The following is a 16949-nucleotide window of genomic DNA, read 5'->3' on the forward strand; positions in this document are numbered from 1 at the left end:
TTCTCATTTCCTCACACAAGGGGTTCAAAAGAATAAAGAATGCATCTGCATGCATGCATAACTAGAATCAAAATCATTTAGAGCTGCATCCATATTAGTTATAATTTTATCTATCTTGCTCCCCTGAGCTTGAAAGTGGTCCATTTCTGCAGGTTGGTGTGCTTACAAAGTGGTGGCATAGTGCGATAGAAAAGGAAAGTGATTTCAACCAGTTCCTGAGACTGCACTTCCTACCTATATGAACTTGGGTAAATCACTTCTACAAACATGTTTCTTCATCTACAAAATGGAAAATCACTACCTGCCATATAGGGCTGCTATTAAGACTTAAAAAGATTAAGTATGGATTTATAAACTGTAAAGCTCTTTAGTATGTTAGTTAAAATGATCTTTCTCTGATTTTGTAATTTAATCCATGCAAATTAATCTGAAGAGTTAACATTTGCATTCCATTATCCAAAGCAATGATTCCAACACATTTCAGATGACAGGGCTGACCAGCAGAGAAGTCTTCTGAGTGGGTGATGGCTTATGGAGAGCCCAGGTTGCGCATGGTGTGATCCATGACCACCTCACACAGCACTGGTCCTTAGACAACTAAAAGGTGCTGCTCAGGGTGTGCATCTGAGAAGGAAGAGCAGGATCCCATTTTCACAGCAATGACCTAGCTCCCGACTCAGCCATTCCTGCCCACAGTTCTTTCAGGGGCTCTCTTTTGGGACTCAGTTACCTACAGTCTCCACATGTAGACTTTTCTCCATGCAAGGACTAGTAACAATCTCCCACACTTTCTCTTTTGATTTTGTTGGTGGTGGTGCTGTTAAATGTTCTGTGGTTTTAAAAAAGAAACTCACTAATGATTAAGAATACACATTTAACATCTTTAGGAATATTGTGAGAAAGAGGAAAAAACTTCTGCAAGCAATACATCTCACCTTTTCAAAATAACAATTCTACAACTGGTCATTTTATCAATATTTGTAAAATCTAAAGGGATCCTTAGGACATGAGGCCAGTCTTCAACTCCTTTTGTGAAAAAGGCAGATCTGGTCCAAAGGTCTTACTTTCAAATGAAGAAACTGAGGCCAAGAGAAGTAAAGGGATTTTTAAATCTACAGTACCATACAAATTTACCCTTACTGTTAGCAAAAGTGGTGAAAAGAATAACTCAACCGTATTCTTAAATAAGTAAAAGTTACAAGATTAATAAATTACAATAATGGGGAAATGTTACTTTACATAAGTAATTGCTTTAATAGGTTGGGACACTTACTACTGTTAGAAAAGCAGTAGAAAATATGGAATTGTCAAAGCATTAATCTGCCTTAGTTGATTCCTGGAACATTCCTGCAGATCAGTGCATCATATCCTAAAAGGAACATGGATGAACTTGTTTGTTTAAGGAGTGCCACCAGGATTATGGGATGACTTGAAGTTTTATCTCATTAGGGATGGTTTAGGTAGAATAAGATGAGAACTTGAAAATAAAACTTACTTGCTTGCTGGATAAATGGTAGGACATGAGGCCAGCCTTCAATTCTGCTAGGTAGTGCTCCCATAGCTAGGCTTCTATATATACAAAGAGTCATTCTTATTCCGATAGCCCTAAGGATTTGGGCTCAATGGATGGAAGCCACAAGAATAGATCTATGCTGAATATAAGGATCTCCCAACCATTAACTATTCTATGAGTAAGTACAACTAAAACAAAGGCCCCCAAGTGAATTATTTTTGCCAAAAAAAATGATTAAAATTAATCCATTCCACACAAAATAAGTATCATTCGTGCTACTGAAAGAGCTGCACTATAATTCGGTGGCAACTGAGCATTAATTTTAGGTCGTGTGGGAAATATATTCTTATTCACCAGTCTAAGTCATGGGTACTCAGTCTTTATGGCCTTTACTAAACAGTGTTTTCAATGGTGTCCATTTACCATCTGGATTGTAATAATAGTCATGCAAGATTTCTGTTCTGTTCATTTGAGGCCAACTCGAAAGGAGTGCTTTCCAGGTCTCTCAGTTTTAACCATGGGAATCTTTTTCACAAGAAAGCACTTGTTTCCTGCTGCCAATAATTCCAGATATATTCAAATGTCCCATAGACCTTACAACTATTCCAGAATTCTTCAGGAGTATGATTCCCTTATCTTGGCGTAAAGAAAAAAAAAATCTACTACCTACTTCAGTAACAGTGATAGATTATTCAACTGACTGCATAGTCCAAGAAATCTTTATTGAAAAAGTTAAGAACGCTGTTAATCTTCTAGTTCATGCCCTATTTTTTTTTTTCGTTTTTACTATTTTTGAGAGCATGAATCACTGTGAATTGAATGAAGTGGGAAGATTTGATCAGAAGTGTCAAAGTAGGTTAAGCCTCTCTAACAGTACTCCACAGGGAAAGGAAATGTGCCCTGTTCCAGAGTGGCTGCTTAATTTAAACCATCAATAAGTGCTTGCTTAACTAATTTGCAGCAGCATCCTCTGGTGAAGCTAAAATTTTATAGTTTCCATTCAAATTGCAATCTTTGAACACCTGCTCATTTGTTACATTACTACTCTATAATGTCATGTGCCATGCTCAAAAATATCATTTCTACTTTGGCAAGTCCCTAGCCAGTTATAATAAAGTATGTATCTTGGGCATGGTTTTTCTACTCCTGATATCAGTAGAACTCTATAAGGGTTTATGGTAGAACCCCATGCATTTGATTTTTAGTTTTGATTGTGCTGTGGAAATAGAGGCAAGTTTTATGTCCCATATCCAAAGTTTTTATTTCCTCATTTGTATACCTCAAAAGCTACATATGCTAGTCAACTATCATAGTAATATTAGAGCATATGTAAGAATTCTCCAGGAAAAAAATGTTTAACTAAGGGCTGGCTTAAGTTTGGGTGTTACTATGGGAAATGCCATATCACAGTTAGGTGTAAAACATAGATAGGGAGAGAACATAAAATTTGGGGTTAAGGGTATAAGGTTCTAAAAGAAATCCAAGAGGCCAACACTGGCTGCATTCATTCAACACCAATGTCCTTGTTTTTAGGAAGAAGTAGAGATAGAGAGGGATGTTGGTGATGTTGGATCCTAATTTCAGTTCCTATCTCACCACAGGACCTTGGGTAAGTCATCTGATATCTGTTTGTCCCATCTGTAAGATCAATTATATGACACAATATAGGGATCAATGAACTTTTCTGTAAAGGGTCTGATAGTAAATTGTTCAGGCTTTGCTGGCCGTATTGTCTTTGTCACAATTACCCAACTCTGCCACTGTAGTGCAAAACCAGCCATAACCAATGCAAATAAATGGGTGTGGTTGTTCCAATAAAACTTTGTAAGAACAGATGATTTGGCCTGTAGGTTGTAGTTTGCCAAGCAATAGTATAATATCTACTTAACAAAGATAACTTAATATTTAAAGAGGTGCCATAAGAAGAAAAGTTAAAATGATGCATAGAGAAGGAAGACTTAAAATGATGGCAAAAGAGAAAAGTGGGTGAAGAGAAAAACTGGTACCATAAGATAAATGTTTTCTACAAAAACAAACAAAACCCAAATACCAAGAACTGAAATCTACTCTTGGTGAAAATCATTTATCAAGGCATTTAAACCACTTTAGGCATTGTAGTCAATCTCTGGGGAAGTTGCTTGATCTTTCTTCAAGTTTAAAATAATGTTAAAGAATTAAATCTTCTTTGTAGTGTTGTTATAATCTTAGTGGATAGAGGACCATGTTGGTATATATATTTCATTACTATTCTAATTTTTTCCCCACTAGAAGTCAATTTTTAAAATCTTTTCATCCAGCAGATATGTAATGTACAAAAGGGATAAAAATAATTTTGATGTGCTTATGTTTCGTATTTGTTCTCAAGTGTCATCCTTCTGATACACATCATGTGGCAACATATATGTTGACACCAATTTCTCTGAACTCTTTATCAAAAAAAATTTGCCAGCACTAACTGTAAAATGAAACATTAGTATGGTCTGAGAGGGAAGAAAATTCTGTTGTTTCTTAGAGTTTCTCCTATAGTCTATGATTTTTCTAAAATTTGAGAAGCAAATTTAATACATTGAGAATTTTGTAGGTATACAGCTCTACAATCTCTTACCTAAAACCCTGAGGCTAGATGTTTCAGAATAGAGGACTTCACATTTAAGAAAGGCAATATGGGCTGGGTGCAGTGGCTCATGCCTGTAATCCCAGCATTTTGGGAGGCCAAGGTGGGCAGATCACCAGGTCAGGAGTTCAAGACCAGCCTGGCCGATGCGGTGAAACCCTGTCTCTACTAAAAATACAAAAATTAGCCAGGCGTGGTGGTGCACGCCTATAGTCCCAGCTACTCGGGAGGCTGAGGCAGAAGAATCACTTGAACCTGGGAGGCAAAAGTTGCAGCGAGCTGAGATCGCACCACTCCAGCCTGGATGACAGAGTGAGACATCGTCTCTAAAAAAAAAAAGAAAAGAAAAGAAAAAAGAAAGACAATATGGTTCATATACCACATAGAGCTTGTATGCCTCCAGGGAAATCTGCAGCAGCACCCCACAACCAAATAAAGTACTTTTGCTACAGCCAAATTATTTACACCAAATAGAATAAAAGACCATGAATAGCCTCATGTCAATTCAGTTCAGATTTTGCTGCCAAATGTCTTTGTTTCAAAGTTTTGCAAAATCTTTTGGTTTTCAGAGCCTTCTGAATTTTTAAATTTTGAATAAGGAACTATGTGTCTGCGGTTTGTAAAAACAAAACAGAAAACTCTTTCTGAAGACTTTTTCACCTCAAAGAGACCCACAGTTGACTGAATGATACATACTTACAACTGAAGATACTTTCCAGCATGAATTCAAGAATAAGCCTCAATTTTCCCACTAGCGGCACAATTACCAAGAGAAATGTGCTCCCTCCGCTCCAGTGAGTCTCGATTTCTTCTTAGAGCTGACACTCATGGCACAGAACCCACTTTCATCAGTACTCATGGTCATTCTGGCAGTGATTCTCAACCACAAGGGCTTGTCCCCAGAGGACAAATGACCCTGTTATGAGCAATCTTCTATCCTCTAAGAATCTTTGGTTTTTCTCCCCAATAAAAAGATGATTCTTCTAGCTCTGGCAATAATTGCAACTTAATATTAACTAACATTGAGATCTGTAGAGCCCTTTAAGAATTTGATCATTTTAAGTCCAGAGCATTAATTTTTAGTCCTGGCTGTACATTAGAAACACACACAGAACTTTGTTAAAAACAGATATCCAGGCAGCACCAGATCAACATACTTAGAAACTCAAAGCACCAAAAAGATGATAGTGTCCTCCTTCATGCATAATTCAAAATAAAAACAATACTAAATCATAAAACACATGGAAGTAAGTCCACCCTGGATGGTATTTTTCTTACGAAGCTTGGGTACACTCTTCTTCCTTTTTTTTTTTTTTTTTCCTTTTTTAATGCCCCTGCTTTGCTACAGCCCTCAGCATGAACTTATTCTTCCTACCGGATAATCCAGCACTGGGTGAGCCTTCCAAACTGGTAGTCTGAGCCCCATGTGGAAGAAGGAGGAGAAGAGAAAGACAGCGGTATGGTAGAATATCCCAGACTGCCATGCAGTCTAAGAAAGGTTCTGCAAGGCCACTGAAGAGTCTTCAAGCCAAAGTCAGCTGTCAGAGGAGTTCTGTGTCTCCTAGAATTTCCAGACTAAGTATGTCTTAGTATAACTGCCATACTCAGCCAGTCGCTGAGAGAAACCACGGAAGGCATGGGCTCAATGCAAATACCGCAATGGATTTCAAAGTGCAGCTGGGCCCCTAGGTCAACCGCATTCTCTGTAATCCCCCAGTATTGGAGGTCTCTGCCACAGATCTCTAGTGTGATAAAGGGGCTCAGTACCCCTGAGAAAAAGCTTTTCTGACTAGTATCTTGTAAAGTCCTCCATAACTATCAATATAACTTCTCACTATTTTGGGATTGGAAGAGGAAAAGGGAAAGACAAAAAGTAAAGCAAATGTTACTTGAATAACACAAACCCACAAAGTTTTCACACCTGTAAACAATGTGCCAAATGTTTTATTTCTCTCATATGCAAGTAATTACCTCTCAAAGCATTTTTAAAAAACGCATTATTACACTTTACCAATGAATTATTTCTGTCCCTGGAGATTAAATCAAATCAAAATGTTACAAATAGTATCAGTATGATATAATTTCTTAAATATATGGGACATTGTCAACAGCTGTGATTCATATGAAAAATATAATCAGATATCTCAAATTCCTAATTCTGTTTTAAAAACACAAAACACTAGAACAGTTGCTATGAAATTACTGATAATGATCCCTTTAATAAACTGCAATTAACCACTAATATAGAAATTCAATTTAAGCAAGAAGTTTTATATATTATACTTTACAGAAAAAAATAATTTTGAAAAAGTAATGACAAACAGAGATCAAACATTTAGGGCATTAGTTACTGCATTCTCTTTTTAGAATATACATTAAGTAACACTAGTAAAATTTAAAGTTTTATGACCAGGCCTTAAGAACCACTATCACACATAAACAAAAATAGAGCAAACCAAGCGTGTCCACATCTCCATGAATTCAGTGATTTGAAATAAATGTTGTTATGTTAAACATTATGAGCAAATCTAAAGGTTCAACCAAAAAACTTACATATTTTTATTTTTTAAAGTTTTAATAGTTTATCTCTGATCAAGGATGGAGAAAGGACAAAAAAAAATACTGTCCTGAATTGATTCTCACAGGGCCTGCTCCCTCACAGAACAGTGTCATTATATATGCCTTATTTATACATAAAACAACCAAAGAATTTTCATTCTTCTTAGTAAGTATTTAAAATACATTCTAGGTGTGCATTAGGAGTAAATGTTAATTTGTGATGCCCTTAAAAGTCTTTCAACCTGTAAGAAACAATTTCTGGGAATATAAAAATATTGAATTTTACATATTTCAGAGTCTTGAGAAACTTAAAGTGCAGTATTTTCATGTATCAGCAAATAATAATTGTGTCATATAAGCTCATCTTGAAAGAGGATGTAAATACTTCCAAATTTTTATGAATGCTACATTACAGAGGGCAGAGTGTAGATATTTTAAGGTTTGATTGTCCAGATTTTTTTATTAGACTGCAAGGAGGAAAAATAAGCACCAAAGTAAAATATGCTTTATTAGGGGGAAAAACAGTGTTTTCATGAAAAGAAAATAGAAAACATGTCATTTCTCCCTTTAGTGACCTTTCTTCATTCAATTACCTGGTTTACCAAGAATGTTAACTCAGTTCAATTATTGAACAAATCACTCTTAAACAAAATGTCAGGATCCAACATTTGTTCATGGGTTAAAGCCTTTTGGCGGGCCATGGTGGCTCATGCCTGTCATCCCAGCACTTTGGGAGGCTGAGGCATGCGGATCACAAGGTCAGGAGTTCGAGACTAGACTGACCAACATGGTGAAACTCATCTCTACTAAAAATACAAAAAAAAAAAATTACCCAGGCGTGGTGGCACACACCTGTAATCCTAGCTACTCAGGAGGCTGAGGCAGTAGAACCGCTTGAACCCGAGAGGCAGAGATTGCAGTGAGCCAAGATCGCACCACTGCATTCCAGCCTGGGCGACAGAGCAAGACTCGGTCTCAAAAAAAAAAAACCCAAAAAAAACAAAAATAAAAAAACCTTTCAAAGAACACTAGTCATTCTAAGCTCACTTCTTATTCTTCAGTAAGGCTTTAATTAAATATAAGCCTATTGACCTTTGCTTCACAATTTTAATATTAATGAAAATTTCATTCTGAGTTTGAAGTGACGTTTCTTCAAGGGTCTGACCCATTTGGGTGGTGGCGTAGAAGTGGACTGCTAGCATATACATGGTTACAAAATTAGAGTAAAAACTAAAAGGTGAAAAAACTAGAAAACCCAATACTAGCTATTCCAGAAAACTAAAACTGAAGGATTGCTTGAAAAATTGTCTTTAGCAAGATAAAGCAGAGTGATTTATAGACAAGACCAGTGATTGTTTTTTCTCCCTGTTGGAGCCCCTGGGGTCTGTGATTAAGATGGCAATTGGGGTCTGAGAAGTCTCACTGATGACTGCTTCATCAATTTTTGCTGCTGTCTCGTTGACTGTGCATCCTCAATGGCATTACATGCTCTCTGTAAAGTAAAATACTTATTATGAATTGTAAAGACAAGTATAGGCTCATTTGGTTGAAGGGAAAGGTATGAAAGCAAGGGCTGAAGCTCTCCAAACAGGACCAACAGCTAAGGACCAAGGATACAGTCCAGATGTGTCATATAAAAATAAGACCCTTGCACCCGACTGAGTCCACAGCATATTAAGTTTATATATCCATCCATAGTTATAATTGGGAGAGCTTTGGGAGAAATAATGGTATTCATTATAAGAGGCTTTTAAAAAAGTACTTCAGCTAAAAAAAATTGAGGCATGCTCTTTAAATTGTTTACCTCTGCTGTGGCGGTGTCCTTCAGGTAAACTTTTCGAACACAGCCTTGATTGGCACTGTCTTTTTTGTGGAACAGACCCTGTTCCTGTTTCAAAAGAAACAATGACAGAAAAGAAATTATTCTGAGGAAGAAAAAAAATCCTAACTTTTAATTGTATACTTAAATGTCAACTCTATCTTATAACAAGTAGGCTAACCAAATACACATATTCAAGTAAGATATGAAATAAATCATCTTGGAACAAGGACGGTATTTCCATATGTGAGTTGTTAGAACTTATAAAATTGGATGAGCATACATCTTACATCTATCTGTATAAAATAATGGCTTTCTGCAGGCTATGATAAATAGCCTACAGAAACACCACTTGGTAACTCATCACATCTGACAAATCAAAAAACCCTTCCCTCATTTATTTGGCTGATACATAAAATTTCTGTATAATGTAAAATACATTGAGTCAATTCTCACCATTGATGTGAAAGAGAAGTGATAACTGAGGAAACTGTAAAATATATGCACAGTGACATGGTCTTTCCTAGTTTGAAAACTATATTTCATACATCGAAACATTCCTTAAATTTTGACACTCTACAATGTAGTAATGCTGAAATACAATATGGTAGGGTAACATGGTGTTTCCTTTATTTGTAAATTTCCATGAAAAGATAAGTAAACATAAATTAAAGGGTAACAGTACTCACATCTATAGCTATTAAATTTCACAGTAAATGTTCTTCTAGCTACTAAATTTCCCAGTAAAAAACGTTTAGTTTTGCAGATAGTTTCACTAATAGAAATAACATTATTGTTTAGGGAAAACAAAGGCACTAAAGAAATTGCCATATTTAGAATAATAATTTATAGTTTTTTAAAGGCATGAAAATAAATTTATAATATATAATGTAACAAACATTTCAAAGAAAGTTAAGTACTTGAGTCTAAGAACTAAGCAAAAGACAGAGTATCACTTTTACAAATTACTATGTAATTAAAATAAAAGTGCTTCCTTACAAAATGATGGGAGAAAAGACATTTTATCAAATCACTTAATAATCTTCTAAAAACCTAAAAAGAGGGAATCTTTCCGGAAATGTCTAAGATTACAGCAACATGGGTGTCCATATGAAGTTAAAAAAAAAGCTCTCCTATTTACTAATGCTTAATTCTACCAAAAAGAAAATATCAGCATATGAGAATCTTAATTATTTGGGTGGGCAGACTGATATTTCACTCTATGCAATCAAGACTGCCAGAAAATAAAGTACAGTTATTCAAATAAATTGATTACATCTTTCTTCACATCTCAGCATATAGTAGTAATAACGACACTAATCCTTCAAATATTTTGTGTAGTTAACTGCAAAACAGTCTAAAAGCAATGAACTCTTAGCTCTAAAGGTGTGACATGTTTTCTTACCTTAACTGAAATTTTTAGCACATTTTCACTGACACTAGGAGGAAATACAAAATCTTCAAATGGACATTGCCAGTCTACACACATAAGGCCCAGGATTTCAACTTCCTTTATACACAACACTCGCCTATTTTGCAAAAGAAAACAAAAACTTACAGTAAATGATGAAGACAGTTTATTCTCGCCAATATTTCACCCTGCTGGATGGCAGAGGTAGCACTTGCTTAGTAAACAATATAAACTGCCACTAAAAAAAACCTGCTTCATTTTTTTTAAGTCTAGATAACTGTCAAATAAAGAGCAAATATGACACCTACCAAGCAACAAAGTAGACTCAAAAATTCCCCTTCTGTCAATCTTGCAGAATTCAGAAAAGTGTAACTTTTTTTTCTTTTTTCTTTTTTTTTTTTTTTTTTTTTTTTGGTTAACTGACCAAAAAGCTGATAGGGAAATCATCTTTGGAACACATAAGAAACAGGCTGTACTCTCATCTGGGGAGCAATAAAGGCAGAAGTCCCTGAAAATGTTTTACTTGGAAAATTATTAATTGCTCTTTACTGTCAGCCATTTATGCCTTCCAGTCAAGAACGAACATGAAGGAAATGTCATAAACCTTAAATGTCAGCAAGGATTCACTTGAGGCCTACTAATAAAGATCAGATTTGAACACTTTAATGCTAATATACTTTATCACAGAGTATCTTATTTTACTCAATGGCAATAAAAAAATAACAGAACCCTTAAAGGGCATCCACATTGATTTCTCAGTGTGTGATTCATTTTGATTACTGATATAACTATACTTAAAATTAAGCTTCTATTACAGAAAGCAAAATTACAAAAGAAGAGAAGGACTATTAATTCAACAAATATTTAGGGTGCCAGAGAAACAAGGAAGATAATTCTGCTTGAGAGGTGCTCACTGGCTAGAGGAGAAACAAACATGTAAATAAACGCTACAGCACAATTAGACAAGTGCTGTAACAGAGTGTGCAGATTAGTCTTTTGGAGCGAGAGAGAGAGGAACAGATCGTACTGGCAAAGTAGGTGACACAGGAGTTGATTCTTGAAAGGAAGGAGTTCTCTATGTGGGTAAGGGAAATGACAGCCCAGACAAAAGGAGGAACACACTGACATATAAAGGAGTACAAAAAAGGAAAGACTTATTTGAGGAATGTGGAGGTCTGCAGCTGCAATACAAGATAGATACCATGGTGAAGTTGCGAGAAAATGAGCTTAGCACCAGACCTTGAAGGGCTATTATTTTTCCTTTTAAAAAATGTTTCACTTTTAATGAAACAGGAAATGACATGATAATGTTCTTTCACTTTTAATGAAGAGGAAATGACATGATAATGTTTATCATTTTAGATTCACGGTTCTGGTGGTAAACAGAAGGGAGGTGGCAAAGAGAGTGGCAATAGACAATCAAGGTAGGAAGTTACGGCAATATAAATAGTCCAATCAGGAGACAATGAAAGCCTCAAGTATGGCAGTGGCTCTGAGAAGGGGGAAGAAAGGGCTAGATTGAGATGTTTAGAAGGTAGACATGAATGAACATGGTGACCAATGGAGTGTGGAGAACTGAAATAGATCCCTGGCATTATATTTCTCAGCAGAGGTGCTATTAAATTTTGGACTTGTATGGGATGGTCTTGTGCACTGGACAAAGTTCAACATCCCTAGCCCCAGCCTATTAAGTGGCAGTAGTGTCCTACAATCACTGTGGCAATCTCCACCACCACCATACATTTCCAAACAGTCTCCACTGCCCACACTCCTGGCCCCAGTCGATAATCAGCTGACAGAGCTAAGGATGGCTGTCACAAATCCTCGTGCCAAACACAATTCACTATTCCAAATATCTTTAAACTCTTCTCTTTACCATCCCAATAATACTACCGTTCTCCTTCCACCTAGAATGTCTCCTTCATTTTCTTCCTCTTGCACCATGTTTACCAGGGTTCAAATCTTGGTCTTCTACTCACACACTCTCTCAGAATGGTCTCTCAGATCTCAACTCGAGATTTTTATCCAAACTCCAACTATCTATCTATCTATCTCCCTCCCTCCCTCCCTATCATGTATTCCTTTCTCCTCTACATCCACTCAGTCACCAAGCCTTGTCTCATAAGTCAAATCCTCATTCTTTAGGCCCTCCCCACTTCCTACCATGATAGCTGCCACAGTCTTTATAGTAGACAGAATTCTAAGACAAGTCTCCAAGATTCCCCAACCCTGGTATATATCTCTGTATAGTGCCCTGGACTTTGAATATAATGGATTTCACTTCCAAGATTAGGTTATTATAAGGCACAGGTGACTCTGAGCAAAAATAATTTATGTAGGTGGGCCTGACCTAAGTTCATGGACTCTAAATCTGCGTAAGAGACCAAGAAGTCAGAGATTCAAAGCACCCTTGTTGGGTTGGAATAAGGGTAGCTTCTAGGAGCTAAGAGCAGCTCGCTGGCTGACAGAGGTCAAAGAAACAGGGATCTTAGAATTCTGCCAACAACAGCAAATGAGCTTTGAAGTGGATTCTGTGGTAATTTGTTGTGCAGCAATACAAAACGTATACAGTCTCTAACTAGTCTCCTTGCCTCTGGACTGATTCTCTTCCAGTATAACATTCAAACCGCCAAGGATCTTTTAAAACTACAAGCCTCATCATATTACTTGTTTACAAACCTTCCGTGGGGTAGAAAAAAAGAGAGATTACTCATGTGTGTACTATTCTGTGTGAGAAGCTACAAGTGGTATCAAATAAAAAAATAACTGCCAGCCAGTTATGATGGCTCATGCCTGTAATCCCAGCACTTTGGGAGGCCAAGGTGGGAGGACTGCTTGAGCCCAGAGTTGAAGACCAGCCTGGGCAACATAGTGAGACTCTGTCTCTTCTAAAAATACAAAAAATTAGCTGGTGCATGCCTGTGGTACCAAGTATGCAAGAGGCCAAGATGGGAGAATCACCTGAGCCCAGAGAAGATGAGAATGCAGTGAATCACGATCGAGCCACTGCACTCCAGACTGGGCAATGAAAATGAGAACCTGTTTCAAAAAAATAAAATAGCAGACTATACCTTAAGCAAAAACCAGTGATTCTCCATCACATTAATGATAAAACCTAAACCCTTAGAATCTTATGAGCTGCTACCTATGACTGATCTCCCAACACTAACACCCTACCATCCAGCCATTCCACACTGATCTTACTGGTCAAAGTGCCATACTATTGTATGCCTCCACTTGCCTCTAATTTACCTATGCAAGAGCTACATACTCAAGACTCAGCTCAAGCACTCCCTCATCTATAAAAGCCTCCCTGACACTTTTCCCATGACACTGTGGTCCCCATCTTACTGTACCAAGAGTTTTCCCTATGTCCTCAGAGACTCTGTCCATCGCTCTTCTTAGCACCTATCACACGGTGATATCATTGATAATTTGTAGCCCCCTGCCCATTAAAATAGGGAAGGAACAGAGATGTAACTTCATCTCTGTGTCCCTGTATTTGTCATATGTTGATGGTTTTTTTTTTAAAGTCTGCTCAATAATGAATTTCTCAATAAAGATTACTAAAATAAACTATAGCAGAGTTAGGACCAACTAGTAAAGCTATAGCCTAAGAAACTTAGGTCTTGAGAACTTGTGTTTTGATTTTAAAAACTCATAAGAAAAAAAAATTCAGGGACTAAGTTTTGGGTGAATTTCAAAATAAAAAAATGCTATATACTGAGAAACTCAATTAGCAATCACTAACATGTCAATAATACATTTGACAAAAAGGGCTAATATCATTAATTTGCAAAATGCTCTTTAAATTCAGTAAGAAAAAGACTAACATACCAATGAAAAATGAGCAAAGAATATGAACAAGTAATTCACAAAGTAGCAAATATAAATAGATGATGATATATTAAAAGGTACAGGCTCAACAGTAATCAAAGAAATGCTAATTAAAACAAAAAATTATTTTCTACCCATCAAGCTAGCAAAAAATAAAAGTTTAAGTGATAAAACCTAGTCTCAGCAAAACACAGGAGAAAGAACACTTTCATATATTGTTGAGTGGTATGTAAAAAAACTGATACAACCTTTCTGAAAAATGACTTGGCGATATACAGAAAGGACCTCAAAAATCTTCACAACTTTTAAATTAGCAATCCCCCTTTTAAAATTTTATTCTAATAAAATAATAGAAAAAGATTTGGTTACAAATAAATAACAATAAGATATTAGGGAAAAAATGTCCAATAGTGAGGGAGTATTTTAATAAATTATAGCATATCTGCAAATACAAAATTATGTAGTCATTAAAAATCATGTTGTCAAAGAATATTTAATGCTTTGGGAAGATGATGACAGTATATTGTTACATGAAAAATTGACAAGACTAAAATGTAATAATGCATTTTTTTGTACATAGTTTTCGTAAAATGTGCCAGCTAATGTGGTTATCCTTGGGTGCTGACATTGCTGGTAAAGGATATTTTTAGGGGTGATCATATAATCTGTTATTCAAACCAGGATGTTTTTAAGAATGAAAGGAATAGCTATTGATAATTACATAGGGACAAAACGTGCAAGCAAATCTACTATGTCCTAGGCAAACTAGAACGCATGTATGGTTAGTTATTTTCTTTTTTTTTTTTTTTTTTTTTTTTGAGAGAGACAGTCTTGCTCTGTTGCCCAAGCTGGAGTGCAGTGGCACAGTCTCGGCTCACTGCAACCTTCGCCTCCCAGGTTTAAGTGATTCTCTGGCTTCAGCCTCCCGAATAGCTGGGATTACAGGCATGCGCCACAAAGTCCAGCTAATTTTTTGCATTTTTCGTAGAGATGAGGTTTCACCATGTTGGCCAGGCTGGTCTCGAACTCCCAACCTCAAGTGATCCGCCCGCCTCGGCCTCTCAAAAGTGCTGGGATTACAGGCTTAAGCCACCACGCCCAGCCTATTTTCATCTCCTTATTTTCAATACTGGGGTGGCCAAACTGTGCCCTTCAAGCCAAATCCAGCCCAAGACCTGTTTTAATATATAAAATTTTACTGGAACACAGCTATGTCATTCTTGTACATACTGTTCATAGCTGTTTTCTTACTATAAGGGCAAAAACAAAAGGTTGAGAAACACAGTATGGCCCTTAAAGTCTAAATTTTACTATCTGTCCCTTTAAAGAAAGTTTGTTGACTCCTGTTCTATGTTATCTACAATGAATAACCATAACTTTAGCAATAAAAATTATTTTGGATGTGGTGGTGCATGTATGCCTATAGTCCAGGCTACTTAACAGGCTGAGGCTGGAGGATCATTTGAGTCCAGGAGTTTGAGTCCAGCCTGGCCAACATAGTGAGAGACCCCATTTCTTTAAAAAAGAAAATGTTATTTTTAAGAATACTGAATTTGGAAGAAATGCTACTATTTTAATGTAATCATTAAAGGTCTAAATGATTACCATAATGATAACTACCTCAATCAAATACATTCTTGTTAGAAAGAGTCTACTAAGGCCAGGTGCTGTGGCTCATGCCTGTAATCCTGGCACTTTGGGAGGCCAAGGTGGGCGGATCACTTGAGGCCAGGAGTTCAAGACTAGCCTGGACAACATAACAAAACCCCGTCTCTAATAAAAATACAAAAATTAGCTGGGCATAGTGGTGCATGCCTGCAATCCCAGCTACTGGGGAGGCTGAGGCACGAGAATCACTTGAACCCAGGAGGCAGAGGTTGCAGTGAGCTGAGATCGCATCACTGGACTCCAGCCTGGGTGACAGAGTGAGACCCTGTCTCAAAAAAAAGAAAGAAAAGGAAAAAGAAAAGAAAAGAGTGAGAAGAGAAGAGAAAAAGGAAAGGAAAAGGAAAAGGAAAGGAAAGGGAAAAGGAAAGGAAAGGAGAAAAGAAAAGAAAAGGAGTCTACTAAGTAAGGTTAGCAAGGAAACTAAGTCATAGTATTTACTGGTCAGGTATATTTTACTAATTACCTCCTAAACAACTCCATCAGTGACTAGATTTCAAATGATGATGATTTTTCAATGTACTTGAAGAAAAACCAGATATATAATGTATACAGTAATACTCCCATAGAATGGCTTAAATCAAATAGGTACTAAGTATTACCAATAAGTATTACCAAAAAAACCCCAAATTGATTCTCATTGCCCAGTACTGGATTATATAAAAGTGATACAATTTTAAAATGAATTAACACATTGCAACAGCTAAGTACAATATCTAAGACAAATAAACATTGTTTTTGGCTTAATCTATTGAAGACAATATAAAATTATGGACATAAAAAATAAGTGATTACTTGTCAAAGTCATAAAATCTGCTTTTTAGATTGTTCTGTGAATATTTTTAACTCTTAACTAATGAGCAAATCACATGACTGGAGAATGACTGGTTAACCTCTCTTATCCTGTCATTCAGCTTTTCTTTATTCCCATTCAAATAAATTTAAATGCAGTCATGAGGAATCTAATGCAGATTTTGCCACTGTAAGAACTTTGCCTTACTCTTATAAAGCTCAACACTAAGAAAGTTCTGAAAATTATTAATATATAATTGTCATTTTGGGATAATTTTATTATCTAGGATAGATCCCAGGAAAATAAGCTTGGTAGTTTAGTATAAGTTCTTCTATTTGGAAAAATCTACCACAACCAAATGCTTAGGAAAAGCTGAGATAAACATATAGAAGTAATGCCACCCTTTAAAAGGGGTATGCTAATCACTCAAAATACAACTTAGTAACAAAAGTGATTCATGAATTAATCCTCCATAACTGGACTTGTAATTCATGAAAAAGGGTATCACTATTACAGGTATAAAGCCTATTCTACATTCTCTCAGTAGTTGTGTAACTTGGATAAGTCCCTAAGCCACACTGAGTCTCAGTTTCAGCATCTTTCAGATGAGGAGGTCGGAAAAGAAAATCTCAAAGGACCTGTTTAGATCTGTATTGTTGTGATTCTATGAAAATGAACATTTTGCCATTCACTTTGGAGAATTTTAAGTACAATTTTCCAACTCTTCTGCCATTTTAG

At 36.4% G+C, this 16949-nt stretch overlaps 1 protein-coding gene across 6 annotated transcripts in view; it reads right to left on the minus strand.

The window, feature by feature from the left end:
• Window positions 1-6053: 6053 nt before the first annotated feature.
• Window positions 6054-16949, minus strand: part of VPS13C (vacuolar protein sorting 13 homolog C) — a 205126-nt gene continuing 194230 nt past the window's right edge. For all 6 annotated transcript variants that reach the window (XM_034938865.3, XM_034938864.3, XM_055098860.2 and 3 more), the window contains 3 exons: window positions 9911-10034; window positions 8491-8574; window positions 6054-8178 (listed from right to left, as the gene is read on the minus strand). In XM_034938865.3, the coding sequence (XP_034794756.2) occupies window positions 8077-8178; window positions 8491-8574; window positions 9911-10034 (310 nt within the window). In that variant the 3' untranslated portion in view covers window positions 6054-8076. The remainder of the gene's footprint in view (window positions 8179-8490; window positions 8575-9910; window positions 10035-16949) is intronic.

The sequence above is a fragment of the Pan paniscus genome, chromosome 16, assembly GCF_029289425.2.
Source record: "Pan paniscus chromosome 16, NHGRI_mPanPan1-v2.0_pri, whole genome shotgun sequence".
Lineage (NCBI taxonomy): Eukaryota > Metazoa > Chordata > Mammalia > Primates > Hominidae > Pan > Pan paniscus.